At 34.2% G+C, this 19,473-nt stretch overlaps 1 protein-coding gene and 1 pseudogene across 2 annotated transcripts in view; one reads left to right on the top strand and one right to left on the bottom strand.

Annotated features, from left to right (window-relative positions):
* Positions 1–19,473, bottom strand: part of COG5 (component of oligomeric golgi complex 5) — a 304,245-nt gene that overhangs the window by 163,341 nt on the left and 121,431 nt on the right. Inside the window, exons 1-2 of one of the 2 annotated variants that reach the window (XM_078060019.1) lie at positions 5,056–5,128; positions 1,658–1,788 (exon numbers count right to left, since the gene is read on the bottom strand). In XM_078060019.1, coding sequence (XP_077916145.1) covers positions 1,658–1,788; positions 5,056–5,113 — 189 coding nt within the window. In that variant the 5' untranslated portion in view covers positions 5,114–5,128. Of the gene's footprint in view, positions 1–1,657; positions 1,789–5,055; positions 5,129–19,473 lie in introns of those variants that run through there. The other variant, XM_036101377.2, reaches the window with a different exon arrangement.
* LOC118541649 (large ribosomal subunit protein uL11 pseudogene) lies at positions 16,673–17,315 on the top strand (annotated as a pseudogene).

Below are 19,473 nucleotides of genomic sequence, written 5' to 3'. Positions count from 1 at the left end.
AGGTGCCCTCTTTAATACCCATTACCAGGCTAACCCATCCCCCCACCCCCCTCCCCTCTAGAACCCTCAGTTTGTTTCTCAGAGTCCACAGTCTCTCATGGCTCGTCTCTCCCTCCAATTTCTCCCCCTTCATTTTCCTCTTCCTACTATCTTCTTTTTTTTTTTTTTTAACAAATAATATATTATTTGTTTCAGAGGTACAGGTCTGTGATTCAACAGTCTTAACACAATTCACAGCGCTCACCAGAGCATATACCCTCCCCAATGCAAGTATCTTATTTTTAACAGTATAAGCAGTTTATCTTCATATTGAGACCTAAAGTTAGAACAGTCAGCAGCAGGTAAAACTCATCTCCAGTATTATAAGTGGGGATACTAGTTACCTTCGGAAAAGAAGGACAGTAATGACTGTGAGAGAAGTGAAGGGAAGCCAGGAGTGTTGGGGGTTTCCCATTTCTTCACCTGGGTCTTGATTTCACAGATGTGTTCACACTGCAATATTTTGCTCTATATGCGTGTGTGTATGTGGCATTTCATTCTGCATGTACGTATCATTTTTCACTTTTCATTATGTATTTAATAATTTCAAAAGCTTATTTTAAACGGTAAGTGACCCTCAGTTATGCTTTTTAAATTTTAACAATTAAGAATCAGAAGTCAAATAAGTACCTTCCTGATTTAGAGACTACTTGAATTAAATATTTGTAAAATTATTTTTGTCCAATACAAATGCACAAAATACAATCTCTGGTTTAAAAGATCCAAATAAAAAATAGACACTAATAACTGTATTTGGGTCCAATACAAATGGAGAAAATATCTGGGTGCAATAGAAATGTAGAACAACAGATTACATCTAATTTGTTGATTCAACTACATCAATAACTTTGGATTTCTTCCACTACCAAACATTAAGCATCAGGAAAATGACACCTTAAGAGAAATCTCAAAATAATTTTTTAAAATTATGGTACAGAGGGGGGGCCTGGGTGGTTCAATTGGTTAAGCATCTGCCTTCGGCTCAGATCATGATCTCAGGGTCCTGGGACGGAGCCCCACATCTGGCTCCCTGCTCAGCGGGGAGCCTGCTTCTCCTTCCTCTTCCCCTCTCTCCCACTTATGCTCTCTTTCTCTCTCTCAATAAATAAAAATTAAAATAGATAGATGGATAAAGGCACAGTGATTATTAATGGTGCAAGGTTCTGGGGTTAGAGTGCTTAATGTCTGGATCCAAACTATACCATGAGATAACTGTGTGATCTTCAACAAATTAGTTAAGTTCTCAGTTTCCTCATTTGTGAAATGGAAATAACAATAATACTGACCTTACTGGGTTGCTGAAAGGCTTAAATAAGTAACAGTGCCTCAGACAAAATAAACATACTCAACAGGTATTAACTATATACATAGACACATTACATAAACTATATCTCATATACATTACATACTAGAATCTTGGAATCTATTTTTAAAATTAAATAAACATATATTCAATAAATTTTCCCTGTACTTACTTCATACCCTATTCTCCAATTCAAACTGTAGACACAGTTCCTCAGTGATGAGGGCATATATTCGTTTTTTAACCTCAAAGTCTAATCTTCATCTGTCTTATGACATATTTGTCACATTAACAGAGTGCTATTACTTTTATTACCTGCGTCTCTACACCCTGTTCCAGTAGGCGCTTAGCTTGATTTTCCACTTCAAGTCGAGCTCTTGCAATGAAAAGTAGATCATTTTCTATTACTTCTATTCCAGAAAGATCTATTCCTTGAGAAAGATAATCTATCAAAAAAAAAAAAAAAAAAACCACATTTAAGTATTTTACTATTGAATAAATATCAAGGTACTGAAATACCATGTCTGATTCTTCAAAATACTATAGATTTGCTGTTGAACAATACTATTCCCTTTCAAAATCTGTATTTCAAAAAATATAAACATTTTCTATTTAATAAATAACTTCACTCTGGAGCAAAAATTCTAAATAAGATTGAGTTGATAAAGCAAGAATAGAAATTATAATTATAGTAAATTCCGAGTAATGTCAACACATTACATAAAAAATAGTGTCAAATTTATTTTAATATAAAGAAATATCCTGATCTTAGAAATCTTAGAAATTGTAGAAATTTCTCAAGCTGCAAGAAAGTTCTAAAAGTTATTCTATAGTAACAAAATATTTGAAACAAATGTCCACCATTTGAATAATAAATCATGAAAATAATTTAGCATGCTAGCACTTATCATGCTGTCAGTTTATAGGATTATGCAGACCTAATATCAACTTACATTGAGGGATTTTCATATCATTGAATAAAAAAATTTAAAAGAGGAATTAACTACTTATAGAATTAACATATTCTATTTATAGAATTATACAGAGCAAGAAGCATGAAAAGATCTCTATGAAGATGTTAACAATAACTGTGCATACTTAGAATTTGAGAAAAATTATTTTTTGTTTTTATTTTTTTACTTCTCTTAGACATATCTAAGGTAACTAAAATGTTAAAACTAAAGGTCAAACTTTCAAGAATAAGCAGCTTATTCACAGTTCTAAAACTCTATTTTCTATTTTAAAAGAGAAATTATTTCTAAAAAACATAACCGCTTTAGATATAAGATAACTTTGTTTTCCAATTACTCAACAGAATATCAAATCTGTTTTTCACTATATTCTCTTAATTGGAAGTGATTTTTTAAGTCTTATTAAAATATATGCCAAGCACTTACATATTATCATTTTTTACTTAAGCAGAGTCACAGCCTACTACTTCAATGCTAACTAACCACTTTGTTACCTGTCCACTCCAATATCTACTGATTGAACACCGTATATATAGTTAGTGCTACACAAGATGACAAAAGGAAATGAAACGGAAGGGCAGCTGAACAGTGGTTATTGCTAATGGCACCTCAAGCATGAGCATTTTTTTTTTATTTTATTTTATTATGTTATGTTAGTCACCATACATTACATCATTAGTTTTTGATGTAGTGTTCCATGATTCATTGTTTGCATATAACACCCAGTGCTCCATTCACTACGTGCCCTCCTTAATACCCATCACCAGGCTAACCCATCCCCCCACCCCCTTCCCTCTAAAACCCTCAGTTTGTTTCTCAGAGTCCACAGTCTCTCATGGTTTGTCTCCCCCTCTGATATCCCCCCTCCATTTTTCCCTTCCTACTATCTTTTTTTTTTTTTAACATATAATGTATTATTTGTTTCAGAGGTACAGGTCTGTGATTCATCAGTCCTACACAATTCACAGCGCTCACCATAGCACATACCCTCCCCAGTGTCCATCACCCAGCCACCCCATCCCTCCCACCCCCCACCACTCCAGCAATTCTCCGTTTGTTTCCTGAGCTTAAGAACTCCTCATATCAGTGAGATCATATGATACTTGTCTTTCTCTGATTGACTTATTTCGCTTAGCTCTAGTTCCAACCACGTCATTGCAAATGGCAAGATTTCTTTTTTTGATGGCTGCATAATATTCCATTGTATATATATACCACATCTTCTTTATCCATTCATCTCTTGATGGACATCTTGGCTCTTTCTATAGTCTGGCTATTGTGGACATTGCTGCTATAAACACTGGGGGCTCGTACCCCTTCGGATCCCTACATGTGTATCTTTGGGGTAAATACTCAGTAGTGCAATTGCTGGGTCATAGGGCAGAACCATGAGCATTTTTGTTAAATGTATATAACTAAGGGGACTTTGGACTACCACATTGGAAAGAGTTTTGAAAAACCTTTAAATCATATGGGCTTAGGATTCTGCCTCATAATTTACTCACTAGGTGATCACAGTCACAAGATAAGGCCTCACTGAGCCTCAATTTTTTCATCTGCAAATGTAAATGTAAAATGCCAACAGCATAGAAGTCATGCCCTACATAACTCTTAAGACTATCATCAGAATCAAAATAATTTAATGAATGCCAAAGTACTTTATACACCAATCTATTATGTAAATGTGGAGTGGATTATAATACAAAAAGTTTTTTATCTGATTTTTTAATTTTAACTTTTATTTTTCAGAGAATTTTTTGAAAACTACATATGACTCCAGTCATGGTAATCATCAATGAGGAAATGCTATGTTTACCTTAAAACACTTACTAGACAATATAGAACCAAACTACAGATATGCACATAATAGAAAATAAGCATTATTTTCTTTTCAAGCCGGTTATCAATGTGTTTCTTTTTTTCTGTAACCTAAGGAGGAAATATATCACAACTAAGAAAAAAAAAGGAGGGGAAAGACACTATGAATCTGCTTGGGTTCTATTTCTGCCATACATGTTTTTGAATATAAGTCTTGCCATCTTTGGTACCAGTTGCTTTATTTGAAAAATGAAGAGCTAGAGTATATCAACTTTAAGGTTCCTTCCAGTTATATATTTCTAGAGATAAAGCCAAAAGTTGCTTTATTCTTATGAATGCTGATCTGTCACTCTGGAAACAATTCAAATCATTCATTCAAACCATTTATTGAGTATCAAACATTTATAAGTCACAGACACCAAAGAAATGAGCCAGACTTAATTTCTCACCCCAAGTAGCAAAGTCCAAAAAAGGAAAAAAAAGCACAAAGGTGCAACCACTGAAAGATAAAGATAAAATGTATTATGCTAGGTGTTATGGGAACGAAAAGAAAGTAAATATTGTTTATCTTTTCACAAAGTCTACCATCTAGTAGGGGTGAAAGGAATATAAATGATTAATTCCAATAATTTTTTAAGGTAAACAGTGGCCCCATCACATTATCTAACCAACTCCTTCTCCCATTGCTCCATCCCGTTCATCCACACTGTATACTCACTTAAAAAAATACAGCTACTCACTTTAAAAAATAACCAAAATACATACTAGATTTGGAATACAAAGGATTCTACTGGTTGGGAGGGAGAAAGAGCCCTATTATTCTCCTTACTGATTACGCCACAAACCAGGATTTCAATAAAAGAGATTAATTATAGAAAGGGGGGGGTGGAAGACAACAGACAAAGTAGCAACCCCCCCACTCACCCAGCCAGGAGAATGGAGAGATTACACTAAATTCTCCCCTCTTGTTTAATTGTCCCATACAATCGCTATCAGTGTTTCAAGTCTTTTCACATCAGCTCTTTGTGAAACACATCTAGGAAGTGGAACCAAGGACAAAAAGATGATGATGATTCCAGTAATCATAACTATAATTTTTGAACATATAACATGTGGAAGGCATTAAACTGGACACAAAATGTCTTTTTATTATTTTAATGTATGCTTCCATTATTTGTAATATTCTAAACAACCTTGCTAGAAATATTATTGAATTATTAACAAATTCAGCTGGCTAGTAGGCAGCAAAGAATTTAAATCCAGATCTGACTTCCATCTTTTCACTAGATCATCCGAGGCCAATCCCACAAGCCTCAGAAAGAAGAAAACTTTATATTCAAAGGATAGATAGTATTCCTCCTATAGTATTCCAGTTTGCTCAGTGAAAGAATAAAAATGTAAAAATCTTATCAGAATTAACCATTCGGGGAATTAAGACAGGTTGGAACAATGACAGCATTAAAAAACTCATATTTTGAGTTTAATAAAAAAGAAAAAGGAAAATCTTTAAAATGTTACAAAATGTCCTAAAATGCCAAATTTTGAAATATGCCAGCATTAGTCACACTTTAACAATTAAACCTTAATAAATGTGGAGTACGCAGTCACTTACTACAAATACCTACTGAATCTTTTCATGTACAAAATATGTATGAAGAAACTAACATGATCCTTTGGATTTAACATATCATCTCCTTAGATGCAAGAAAATAACGTGAATGGAAAAGAAATGATATTGGTCATCTCTTTAATTACGCTGAGAAAAATTTAATCTAATATTAGAGAAAAAGGAATTCAACCAAATCATCTGACACAGGTATCAAGAGGATGGATAACACGATCATAAACAATTTTTTGTCAAATATACACAAGTCTTTGAAATTTAAGGTACTAAAAAATAAACTCTGGTTTCCCCTCTTACCACTGTCCTGGTCTAAAACACTAAAACTTCAGAATAAACTTCATATGCTTTGCCCCCAGGCAGTCACTTGATCTCAGTGACTGGTTCTTATATTATTTCCTGGGACTACCTATTTCTTTCTATTTCTTTAGTCTTCAGACTAAATCAATACCTCAAGAGCATAAAAAACTATTTATTACTAAGATATATGCCTGTCATTTTAATAGACTTCCAGTGTTCTAATCAGTACTGCACCTGGCTAGCAGAATAAATATTCTCATGCTCCTCTCCCACTCATGGAATCTATGACTTTCTGTTAACTAACAATTTCTCTTTCTATTTTGCAACACAAATCTTCCTTATTGATTCCCAAATCCTCACTGCCTCTTCCTCTACCATCATCCTCCTTTGTTTAAAACAAACAAAAAGAAGAGTAATTGTAGTTTGTTAAATGATTCAGCTCTGCATTTACTTTTCATAAAAATGTTAGCACTAAATTATTGATTTGGAACAAAAGAGATGAGGGAAAAGTTCATGTGTAAAGTTGGGATGGTTCTCAAAGTCAGAAGAAATGAAAGAGGCTAAATCTTCATGCTTCATTATAGAAAGCCAAAGAAGTTAAAAACTAAAAAGTGGAAACATGGGCAGGTTACTTAGATATGGAGGTAAATACCTTGAGAATCAGCAAAAATGTTGAAATGAATGCCTCTGGGGAAAAGTAAATGGTAAAGGCATTATTCTTTTTTTAATAATAAATCTCGTAGAACTATTTGAGTATGTTATGCATATATAATCTTAACAAAACTAAATTAAAGAGTAAATGGGAAATAAAAATAATTTGAAAAATTAAAAGAAGGTAGCTAGCTTAAGAAAATAACAGAATTCTCAACCTCTAAATCAATGATTCTGCTTATGGGAATAAGTAATCTTTAAAAATAAGAAAAAAGTGAATATATTTGGGTAGGAAGATATTAATCATCATGTTAGCTGTAATAAATATATACATACATATGTATATCTGCATGCAGATGTGTATATATGTATGCATATATATATGCATGTGTATATAAAGAGAAACATTGTAAATGACTAAAAACCACTTTGAAAATCAATTTGGGATAATTTAATAAGATTCCATACGAATTTCTCTATGACCAAAATATACAGTTCCAAGGCACATAAACCAGAGAAGTTCATATATATGTATATTGGAAGACATGTACAATGTTCATAACAGCATTGTTAAAAAAACAAAGATGAAAACAACTGAAATGACCATCGACGGGAAAAGAAATGAATAAAATATAACATTTATTCAAAATACTACTTTAGAGGAATAAAAATAAACAATGATAGGTATACACATTAATATCAACATCAATAGTATTAAGGAAGAAGAAAAAAGTTTTAGAAGAATACACACAGCAAGAGGTGATTTATATTAATACATGCAAAATTAAGCAATATATTATTTAGGGACACATACAAACATTAACAACATTTAGAAAAGTTAGTAGAGATAGGTGATACAACAGGCTTATACTATTTTAATTCTTAAACTTGGTGGATAGTATTTGTAGCTTACACGTTAAAAATGTGGTTTTGTATTTTTATATTTTTCCATTAAATACTAAATAAGTATGAACCACTGGCATAGATTATAGCATTATAAACAAGGACATTACAACAGTTTTAACTGTATTTCATATATTCAAAAAGAGAAAAGAGTGAACATGTTAGTAAAGACATGGATAAAATAATATACAAACTGAACTTCAATAGATATAAAGGACAAAGTCTGGATGGGATTAACAGAAGATGAGGCACTGCAGAAAAAACAAAAAGATATTGTCCATGGAAAATTTAATGCTAGAATTATTAACTGGTAACTGGATAAAGCCTTGTCTTTTCCTTTTAAAAATAAGCTCATTAAGGGGCACCTGGGTGGCTCAGTCGTTGAGCGTCTGCCTTCGGCTCAGGTCATGGTCCCAGGGTCCTGGGATCGAGCCCCGCATCGGGCTCCCTGCTCAGCGGGAAGCCTGCTTCTCCCTCTCCCACTCCCCCTGCTTGTGTTCCCTCTCTCACTGTGTCTCTGTCTGTCAAATAAATAAAATCTTTAAAAAAAAAAAAAAAGCTCACTAAGGAATTTTTAGAAATTGGAAAAACATTTCAGGGCGCCTGGGTGGCTCAGTGGGTTAAGCGTCGTGACTCTTGATTTCAGCTTAGGTCATGATCTCAGGGTCTGGAAATTGAGCCCTGCTTGGGGTTCTGGGCTCAGCAGGGGGTCTGCTTAAGATTCTCTCCTTTTCCCTCTACCCCTCCCCCACCCCAGCTCTCACACACTCTCTCTCAAAAAAAAAAAAAAAAGGGAGAAAGAGAAAGAAAGAGGAAAAACATTTCAAAAGGGAGTAATTACATAACCTCACAACATAGAGGCCACAAAAGTCAAGTGGATCATTGAAATATACATGATTATGTCTGAGAAATTTATTTATTTTTTAATTTTTTTAAGATGGTATTTATTTGACAGAGGTACAGCAAGAGAGGGAACACAAGCAGGGGAGTGAGAGAGGGAGAAGCAGGCTTCCCGCCAAGCAGGGAGCCTGATGCGGGACTCGATCCCAGGACCCCGGGACCATGACCTGAGCCAAAGGCAGACGCTTAACCATCTGAGCCACCCTATGTCTGAGAAATTTATGAATCTTCAAATTCTCAAGTAGCACCAAAATAGACTATATCCTCCCCTGGATGTTTATCTGAGAAAGAGCAGAAAAAGCAAAAACTGACATACAGGAACTGGGCAGCTGGCTATAGTCACTTACCAATGAAAGTGACTCCCTCCTACACACAAACTTTGCAAAGAGCACAATTCAGATATGTATGTGCCTCCGAGAAATTTCAAGCAACCTTCAGATGTTCTTAAAATACTTAAAATCTTGGTTGTGCTTAAAAGTGAAAATAAATGTCTACTATATTCCTTTAAAATCTTATCTTCCTTTTTAGTCTACTCATGAATTCTTTTGTTCCTGTTTGTATTTGTAATTACACTTGTCTACAATGTCTAACCTAGTGTTATAAGCATTCACCCATCCTATTATGCTCCTTACAAATATCAATTTTTGATAGCTGCCCAATATTTCACCAAACAAATGAACCAAAAATATTGAATCATTTACCTAAGATGGAATAATTATTTATCATAAATAACTATTTTATCTTTACATATAAAATTTTAAATATCTAGAATTATTCCCTTGGGAAACAAAGAATTACTGAGTCAAAGTTAGACTTTTAAGTTTATTGATACAAATTATCAAACTAGTTTTCAAAATGACTATACCACTTTATACATTTTTTCCAGTAACCAATGAGTCACTTAATTGGAGATGGTGCTGGATATTATCACTATTTTGAATATTTTATATGCTGCCAGAAGTATGTTCTTATTGATGGTTTGCTATGATTTTTTTTTTTAAAGATTTTCTTTATTTATTTGACAGAAAGAGCAAGAGAGCACAAGCAGAGGGCGGGGGAGAAGCAGGCTCCTCGCTGAGCAGGGAGCCCGATACGGGGCTCAATCCCAGAACCCTGGGATCATGACCTGAGCCAAAGGCAGATACTTAACCATCTGAGCCACCCAGGCGCCCCTGCTATGATTTTTAAATGATGAAGCTGAGTAACTATTTTTTACTACCTGTATTTTACCCTTTTGAGAATCTCTAAATAATTTTTACTCCTTTATCTTCTTATATTGCTTTGTATTAATTATATATTAATATTCATTGTTTACCCATATTTGCTATGAATATTTTCCCAGCTTGTTAATTAATTTTTAGTTATTTAGAATATTACTTCTTGAGACCATTTTGAGAATATAATCATACAATTATATTATCTAAAAAGCTCCACCTTTTTTCTTCTACACAGCCCTGATTATAAACTTCAGACTAAAGCCCACCTTTTACAAAAGCAAGGCAGTGATATATAAAAGGATTATCTGGCAAACTGGTGAATAATAATCTGAAAAGGAAAATTGTCATTTTAAAATCGATTCTATAAAAATTTTATCTTTAAATCAAGATAAGTTGTATTTTAAGATCAAAACTTATCACAATGACTCATTTTAATTCACTGTGGAACATGAATCTTCCTTGCTACCATATTTTACGTTATATAAAGAACACCATTACTAGAGAATACTGAGGTAAATAATAAATTTAAATTAAAACCAGGAAAACAATAACCATAAAACACTACCAAACAACATGGATGCTGCAGGGTTATATTACTGATGGAATTAATTTATCCAGTCAACAATAAGATCTGGGCCTCCACTTACTGAAGGTACTCAAATCAATAATGATAACGATAATAATAATGATACTATAACAGAATCCTTATTTGCTATTTGTAACAAATCTAAGATAGTCCAGTATAGTTTTAAAAACTGTTTTAAAGACACACACACACACACACACACACCTCTCTCTGTTCATTTTGTTTGGTTGGCTTTTTTTTTTCTAAGTATGCTCTGCGTTGAACATGGGGCTTCACCTCATAACCCAGAGATCAAGAGTCCCATGCTCTTCAAACTCAGCCGTGCAGCTGCCCCTCTATTCATTTAAAAAAACTTTTTTTCACTAAAGAAACATCAGAAAACACATAAATTTGGGGTGCCTGGGTGGCTCAGTCAGTTGGGCATCCAACTCTTGGGTTTTGGCTCAGGTCATGATCTCAGGGTCCTGGGATCCAGCCCCGTGTCCAGCTCCCTGCTCAGCAGGGAGTCTGCTTATTTCCCTCTTCCTTGGCCCCTCCCCCTGCTCACCCATGTGCAAATAAATAAATCTTAAAAAAAAGAAAACACATAAAGTTAGAAATTCTGTCAAAAATTCCAACAAAATACCAACAAAGACAACTACACACAAATTTTGATTTTCATTTCCTCACTCTACATGTAAAAAGTGTTTTATTTTTCTGGTTGACATATTTTAATCATATTTAAGTAAATACCCTGAACCTGATGATAAAAAACGCCTTTAGGAAAAATATTTTAAAGAAAAATGTTAATGTACAATTGCAGTGTAATTTCAATAATGTATAACATAAACAAAAACATGACGAAATTATAAAGCAAAATTATAAAAAAGTAATGTGTATTTGTACAAAAGTAGAAATGATGACACAGGAAATAGAGAACAAAATAACATAGGTTTAAAATGTATAAGAGGGGTGCCTGGGTGGCTCAGCTGGTTAATCCTTCGACTCTCTTGATTTTGGCTCAGGTCATAATCTCAGGGTTGTGAGACAGAGCCCCACATTTGGCTCTGTGTTGAGCATGGAGCATGCTTCAGATTCTCTCTCACTCAGCCCCTCCCCACTCCCACCCACCAAGCTCGCGCTCTCTCTAAAAAAAAAAACAAAAACATAAAATAAATAAATAAAATGTGTAAGATGTTAGTGTATGACAACCAAAACATAACTAAACAAATAGGAAAAAGTAATAAAATCTTCTCACCACATTATAAACCCATCATAGAAAAAAATTTTTTAAACAAAATATAATACTTATTCCAACTATGGGGGAAAATAGCCAAATGAACCACAAGAGAAATTTCACAACTATTAAGATACACAATTTTTAATTTTTCTAATGAAAAAATAATAAAATAAAAAAATAATGGAGAAAAAATTTGAAATCAAACACATAAAAGTTACCATTAAAAACATATAAAAATTTATAATTCTCAACTGGCAATTAAAGGATATTAAAAAACAAGTTTATATAAGAGGTTAATAATTAAATCAATGTTTGAAATCTATTAAAACTTTTTATAATATTTTAAATTTATCTTTATGTAAAATGAAGTAGTACATGATCTTTGGAATACTTATAAAATCAATAAAAATCTTTTAATTAAAGTCATTCTACTCATTTTACAGAAAACAGGTACATACTTTCAAAGGCAGTGTATGATGTGAAAGAGTCAAGTAGGAATGAATACACCTAAACTTTATTCTACTCAATACTACGACCTGAGAAAAATCCCTTAACCTTTCTGAGATTCCTAAAGATGACAAGTCCTGTGTTACAAATCTCACAGGCTTGTATGGATCAAATGAGATAATATGCATGAAGAAGGTTTTATAAAATATCAAGAACTACATGTAACTAAGTTACTAATTTTATAAACAGGGTGTTAGTTGTTCCCCTTTTTTTTTCCATGGAGGGAAGGCAAAGGGCCCTAAAAAACAGATACTCTTCAAGAGTTCAGTATTACAAAAAATAATAATAATAAAGGTAAAATCTGTACTTTTCTAACCAAGCCTTAATTGATCTTACTGCTTCTACTATGCACAGAATATCTTCAGGCTTAAGTGAACTCTTGGTTGAATCCCCACATTTCAAGTCCAAAGCAGTTCTCAGGGTATGTTGATCTCTCTTGTTCCTCAAAGCTTCATGAAAATTTGGCATCAAAAGCTCTATTTTTTTTTTCCTGGCTCTCACTGCAAGATGGGAAAAAAACCTTACTATTAAAATAAAGGATTAGTTTTTCTTTCCTAAATCTTACTCTCTGTTTCAGCTAGCACAAAAAAATTGCCCAGGGCCAAAAAAAGACAGTGTATTTTCTATCTTTCCTCTGGGCACAGTTGTTTTTTCCCCCCTGACTTTCTAAAACATGGATTTATACAAACCTCCTTTGTTGCCCTCCAGGAAGATGTATGTCAGGTGTTTTAGTCAGTGCCTACCTTCCACTCAGTACCTGAGCAGAAGTAAGTGTCTATCTCTCCCTCAATAAGTGGAGAAACACTAGATAAAATCAGCAAGGATATTAAAAAAATGAGCACCACCAAAAACCAAAGGTATCTAATTGACATCTACAGAGCACTCCACCCAACAAAAACAGAATACATATTCTATTCAACTACACATAGAACATTAACCAAAACACAGCATGTTCTGGGTCATAACACAAATATTTTAAATTTAAAATTACTGAAATCATACAGAATATGTTCTTTGATCATAATGGTATCAAACTAAGAATAATAGAAAAATAACTGTAAATTTTCCAAACATTTGGAAATTAAACAACACATTTCTAAAGGTTTTTTTTTTTTTTTAAGTAATCTCCATACCCAACATGGAGCTCAAACTCACAACCCTGAGATCAAGAGTTGCATGCTCTACCAACTAAGCCAGCCAGGCGCCCCAAAACAATACATTTCTAAATGATCAACAGCTCACAAAGAATCTCAGAGGAAATTTTTTTAAAAGATACTAAGCTGAATGAAAATGAAAATACAACATCAAAATCTTTGGGATTCAACTAAGGCAGCAGTCAGAGGGAATTTAATAACACTAAATGTGGGTTTTTGTTTTTTTTTTAATGTGTAATTAGAAAAAAAGAAAGGTCTCAAATCAATAATGCAAGCTACTGCCACAAGAAACTAGGGAAAAAAAGGAAAATAAACAGAAAACAAGGAGAAGGGAATAAACAAGAAGAAATCAATGAAATTGAAAACAAAAATAACAGAAAATCAATCAAACCAAAAGTTAATTCTTTGGGAGCATCAATAAAATTAACAAAGCCCTAGTGAGACCAACAAAGAAGAAAGCAGAACAAATTACCAAAAACAGGAGTGAAAAAGAAGATCTCACCCACTATAGACTTCACAGCATTCAAAGGACAGTGGAATACTATGAATAGCTCTACAACTTAGATGAAACTATCAGAACTCATACAAGATGATCTGAACAGATCTCTATTTAAAAAACTGAATCTGTAGTTCAAAACATTCTAAATTAGAAATCTATAAGCCAAGGTGGTTTCAGTGTCATTGAAATAAAGAATCCAATTCTACACAATGATAGAACACTTCCCAAAATTAGACAAAAAAAGAACACTACAAACAGTACCGCCCCTTAAGAGCACAGATACAAAAATTCTCAAAATATTAGCAAATCTGATTACCCTGATAGAAAAGCCAAAGACATTTTAAAAATAATAATAAAACTAGTACTAGTAAATCTGCCTCAAGAGCATAGATGCAAAAATCCTCAACAAAATATTAGCAAACAGAATCTAGGTATATATAAAAAGAAAAATACATCATAATTAAGGGGAGTTTCTTCTCAGAATACAAGGAAAGAAACTTTGATAAAGATGTTTACTACAAAATAACACAGAGATTATATATAATAAGCCAACAAATGAGATAAAATGTCTCATAATACTCTAAAAGAAAGCAGAAAAAAGGGAGGCAATGAACAGATACATAAACAAAAATGATAGAAAACAGATGATACAACACAGAAAACAATTAGCAAGATGGTAGCATTAAACCCAATCACACCAATAATGAAATGAAATCTAAGTTGCATAAATATCCCAATTATAATGCAGATATTATAAAACTGCATTTAAGAAAAAGGAACAAACTATACACAGCCTACAAAAAACCCACTGAAAACATGAATAAATTCAAAGTGACAGAAAAAGATATATAAAACTAATACTAATCAAAAACACCTACATTGATTATGTTAATGTTTTTAAAAGTAGATTTCAAAGCAAGGAATAGTAAGAAGGAGATGTCATTTCATGATAATAAAAGCCTCAAATCGTCAAAATCATCACATTCCTAAACATTTATGCATGTAATAAAAGATCCAAAATACACAGTGAAGAAACTGATAGAACTGCAAGGAGAAATGATCAAGTTGGAAAATACAGTGAGAGATTAAAACACTTCTTCAAGAACTGACAGAACAAGAGGACAGTAAATCTAAGCACTGAAAGACCTGAACAAGACTATCAACCAGCTTGACCCAATTGATATTTATAGAACATTCCACATGACATCAGAAGGCACATTCTTTTCAAGTGTAAAAGAATTATTTATTTACCAAATAAGACAAATTTCTGGGCCTAAATCAAGTTTCAATAAATGTAAAAGGTCTCAGTTCACACAACATATGTTTTTTGAATAGAATGGGTTAGAAGTCAACAACATAAAGATCCCTAGAAAATTCTGAACATTCAAATTCTAAATTCTAAATATTCAAAACACAATAGCTTCTTTAAAAAATTCTAAATATTCAAAACAAAGTAACGTCTCAAAAAATCCCCATCATGAAAGAGGAAATTAAAGAGAAAACACTAAATAAAATGAAAACACCAACATAGCAAAATTTCCAGGATACAGCCAAAGCAATACTTAAATGGAAATTTAGAGCACTGAAGGCCTATATTAGAAAAAAAGTTTTCAAATAGATAAACTCCGTTTCCACCTTAAAAAAAAAAAAAAACTGGAAAAAAAACCAAACTAAACCCAAAACAGAATAAATGAAATAATGAAGAATAAGGTAGAAATCTAAAACTACAGAGAATATCAAGGAAACCAAAAGCAGATTCTTTTAGAAGATAAATAAGACTGAAAACCTCTAACTAAACTGAGTAAGAAAAAAAGAAAACACACACATTACCAATATCAGGACTGAAAGAGATGACATCACTAAAGAAACTAAAGATATTAAAAGGTTACAAAAGGAATCTGATGAATGAATGACTGTATACCAAACCAATATAGACAACTCTCAAATATTCATGCTGTGTGAAAGAAGCCAGACAAAAAAAGGAGCAGTGTTATAGGATTCTATTTATAAAATTTTAGAAAGTGCAAGCTAGAATGGAGGTCAGTGGTTCCCTGGGGATGGGAGGGAATTTCAGGGAGGGGAGGAGAGAGTCCTGACATGGAAACTTTTGGAGGTGAGGAGAATGTTATCTTGATTGTGTTGTGGTTTCTCAGCATATAAACATGTCAGAATTTATTGAATTGTACAATTTAAACAGGTGCAGGTTACTGTCTATCAATTATACCTCAATAAAGCTGTTTTTTTTTTAATTAAGGAAAGACTGCAACAGAAAATACATCAAACAGAACTACCGAGCTTATTCAACAAAAAAGTCATTTTCCCTCTTCATCTTATTTATGAAAGATATTAAGAAGGATCTGTACGACTTTGCTTTTCTCTTTCAGCCATTTAAATGCCTCCTATGCGCTAGGTACTATCTATATGGACAACAGACACCAATCCTACCTTCAAAAACATTTAAAATATAGCTTTGTTGGCAAACTAGAAAACACAACTATAATCCAGACAGTTCTCCTACAAAAAGGTTTAACAATCTGCTTATACATTAAAAGATTTTGTTCTCAGATACCAAAAAACAATTATATAATTCCTAATTATGGATACTAGAGGATACTCAGGTCCAAGCTCTCAAAAATTAAATGTTTAGTAAACACTTACTCTGAACTGTACTAAAAGGTGCTGTGATACACACATTTAGGAAATGCCAGGTAAACACAAAATAAAGCAGGTTTCTTTACTATATAGTACTCCTCAGAACCATGAATCAGCAGCAGGAACATCCAAAAGAGGCACACAATATGTAATATTTCCCAAATCTCTTTATCCCCTGTTTTTGTTCCTCAAATTGCAGAAAATCTAGCAGAACCAGCACTCATGGAACACACTTAAGAAAACATAGTAGTTCTACCAGAATGGCTTAGATGCAATGCTTAAAAGAAACAAAATCCATATAAATCCACTGATAGAAGTCCTTTGTTTTCGCTTTTGGCTTTTGGCTCGGGGAGGCAAAGGTGCAACTTTCTTCGGTCGTCTGGAATCCGGGTTCATCCGACACCAGCCACCTCCGCCATGCTGCCTAAGTTCGACCCCAACGAGACCAAAGTCGTGTACCTGAGGTGCACCGGTGGCGAAGTCGGTGCCATGTCTGCCCTGGCCCCGAAGATGGGTCCACTGGGTCTGTCTCCAAAATAGGTTGGTGATGACATCGCCAAGGCAACCGGTGATTGGAAGGGTCTAAGGATTGCAGTGAAACTGACCATTCAGAACAGACAGGCCCAGATTGAAGTGGTACCTTCTGCCTCTGCCCTGATGATCAAAGCCCTCAAGGAACCACCAAGAGACAGAAAGAAGCAGAAAAACATTAAGCACAGTGGAAATACCACTTTTGATGAGATTGTCAATATTGCCCGACAGATGCGACACCGATCTTTAGCCAGAGAACTCTCTGGAACCATTAAAGAAATCCTGGGGACTGCCCAGTCTGTGGGCTGCAATGTTGACGGCCGCCACCCACATGACATCACAGAGGACATCAACAGTGGTGCGGTGGAATGCCCAGCTAGCTAACTACAAAGGAAAATGTTTCAATAAAGGATCATTTGACAAGCAAAAAAAAAAAAAAAAGAAGTCCTTTGTTTTCCCCTTTAAAGATGTGGTCAGTAAAGGATCATGTTTATATAGTATAAGGCACTAAGAAGCAAGAATATAAAAAATGAGAAAGATACAGAGCCATATATCTTACTTTTGTATGAACAGTACCTATTAGGTAAAAATCTATGATCAGAGAATCAATCTCTCTCCTTCTCTCCTATCTGTGAGATGTAACAACTTCTCGCATTATTAATTTTTATTCTGTATCTGAATTTTCCTAAAAAACACAAGAAATATCACATGGCTATAGGAAAATCATATACCCATTCTATGAAGAGTCCTTACTGTGAAGAAACAACATGAAGTTTGTATATTAAGGTCCACAAAATTAAAGTTAACTCTAAGAATATTTACTCTCTAATCCATACAGATGCAGCACACAAAAGAAAAAAGATTACAGTCATAATACAACTAGCTATCAGAATAACAACAATAATTAACATTCATATAATGTTTACTATGTGTTTGTTATAGGTTGAAATGTGTCCCCCAAAATTCATATGTTTAAGTCCTAACTCCCAGTACCTCAGAATGTGACCTTTTAGAGAAATATGGTAGTTTCAGATGTAATTAGTTAAAATGAAGCCCCTAACCCATTGTGACTGATGTCCTTATTAAGAAGGGAAAAATTGGACGTAGTTACCCACACAGGGAGAACACCATGTGAGGATGAAGGGAGAGATTGGGGCGATGCTTCTACAAGCCAAGGAACTCCAAAGATTGTCAGCAAATCACCAGAAGTAGAGGAGAGGCATTGAACAGATTCTTCCTTTACAAGAAACCAACCTTACCGATATCTTGATTTTGGACTTCCAGCCCCCAGAACTGTGAGAATAAATTCCTGTTATTTAAGCCACCCAGTTTGTGGTACTTTGTTACAGCAACCCTAGAAAATTAATACACTATGTGTCTAGACAGTGTTATCTATTCCACTTTAAAGACAATAAAACTGATACACAGAGCAGTTAATTAACTTACCCAATTTCACAACTATTAAGCTATAAAGACAGGATTTGGGAAATGACACAAACAGGATTAACAGAACAGTCCCATAAGGGTGACTGAATATTTCAATTATCTGGAGGTTCAACATCAAAGTTTGATTCTTTGGCCTTCTAAAGCTTTGTTGTCCTCATACATTCTCTAAAATCTCATTCCTTTCGGCGTAACTAGCCGAAGTAGATTCACCTGGCCTCAAGTAGGAATCCTGACTGACAGATAAGGAGAGCTTCAGTTAGGAACTGGAGTGCTGGGTAAAGCTGAGGTACTTACAGAATCTGACAGTGGTCACAGACTCAGAAAAATATCCCACTGATCTCTAACTACTACTTGCTACATGTGTTTTGAGTTTTGTACTGAGGTAGTGAGGGCCTACCTGAGAAGCCTGGCCACAAAAGGTAATTCCTCTCATCTTAAAGTAATTTCATCCATTCTGACCATGAACACTTTAAAACCTCTCTCCAAAAGCAAGGTTATGTGTACATAGACCATACTGGAGTCCAAGTGAGGGGCCGAAGGTAGGGAGGTAAGGAGAATAGTGGAGGGGCCCAAACTAACAGGGAATTCAAGAGAGGAGGATTATACATCAAAGTTGACAATGGCCCAAGCTTGATAATTCCTTCTCTTTCTTATCTTTCATTGCTCCTAATTCACTTCATGTTAATTCTCTGTGAAAACATTGCACTAACAAATTATTTCACAACTTGATAGTTAAATATATCTTAAAACAAAACATACTCTTCTATTATGGATTGAATTGTGTCCCATAAAATGACATAATAAAGGCTTAGCACCGGGGCGCCTGGGTGACTCAGTCGTTAAGCATCTGCCTTCGGCTCAGGTCATGATCCAGGGTCCTGGGATCGAGCCCCACATTGGGCTCCCTGCTCAGCGGGAGGCCTGCTTCTCCCTCTCCCACTCCCCCTGCTTGTGTTCCCTCTCTTGCTAGGTCTCTGTCAAATAAATAAATAAAATCTTAAAAAAAATAAAAAATAAAAAATAAAGGCTTAGCACCTAGTACCTATAAATTTGACCTTATTTGGAAAAAGGTTCTTTGCAGATGTAACTAAGTGAAAAGGAAGTCATACTGGATTATGGTGGGCCTAATCCAGTGACTGGAGTTCTTATAAAATGA

Source organism: Halichoerus grypus, chromosome 12 (assembly GCF_964656455.1).
Source record: "Halichoerus grypus chromosome 12, mHalGry1.hap1.1, whole genome shotgun sequence".
Lineage (NCBI taxonomy): Eukaryota > Metazoa > Chordata > Mammalia > Carnivora > Phocidae > Halichoerus > Halichoerus grypus.
The sequence above is the reverse complement of the archived record's forward strand: the minus strand, read 5'-3'. Positions and strand labels throughout refer to the sequence as shown.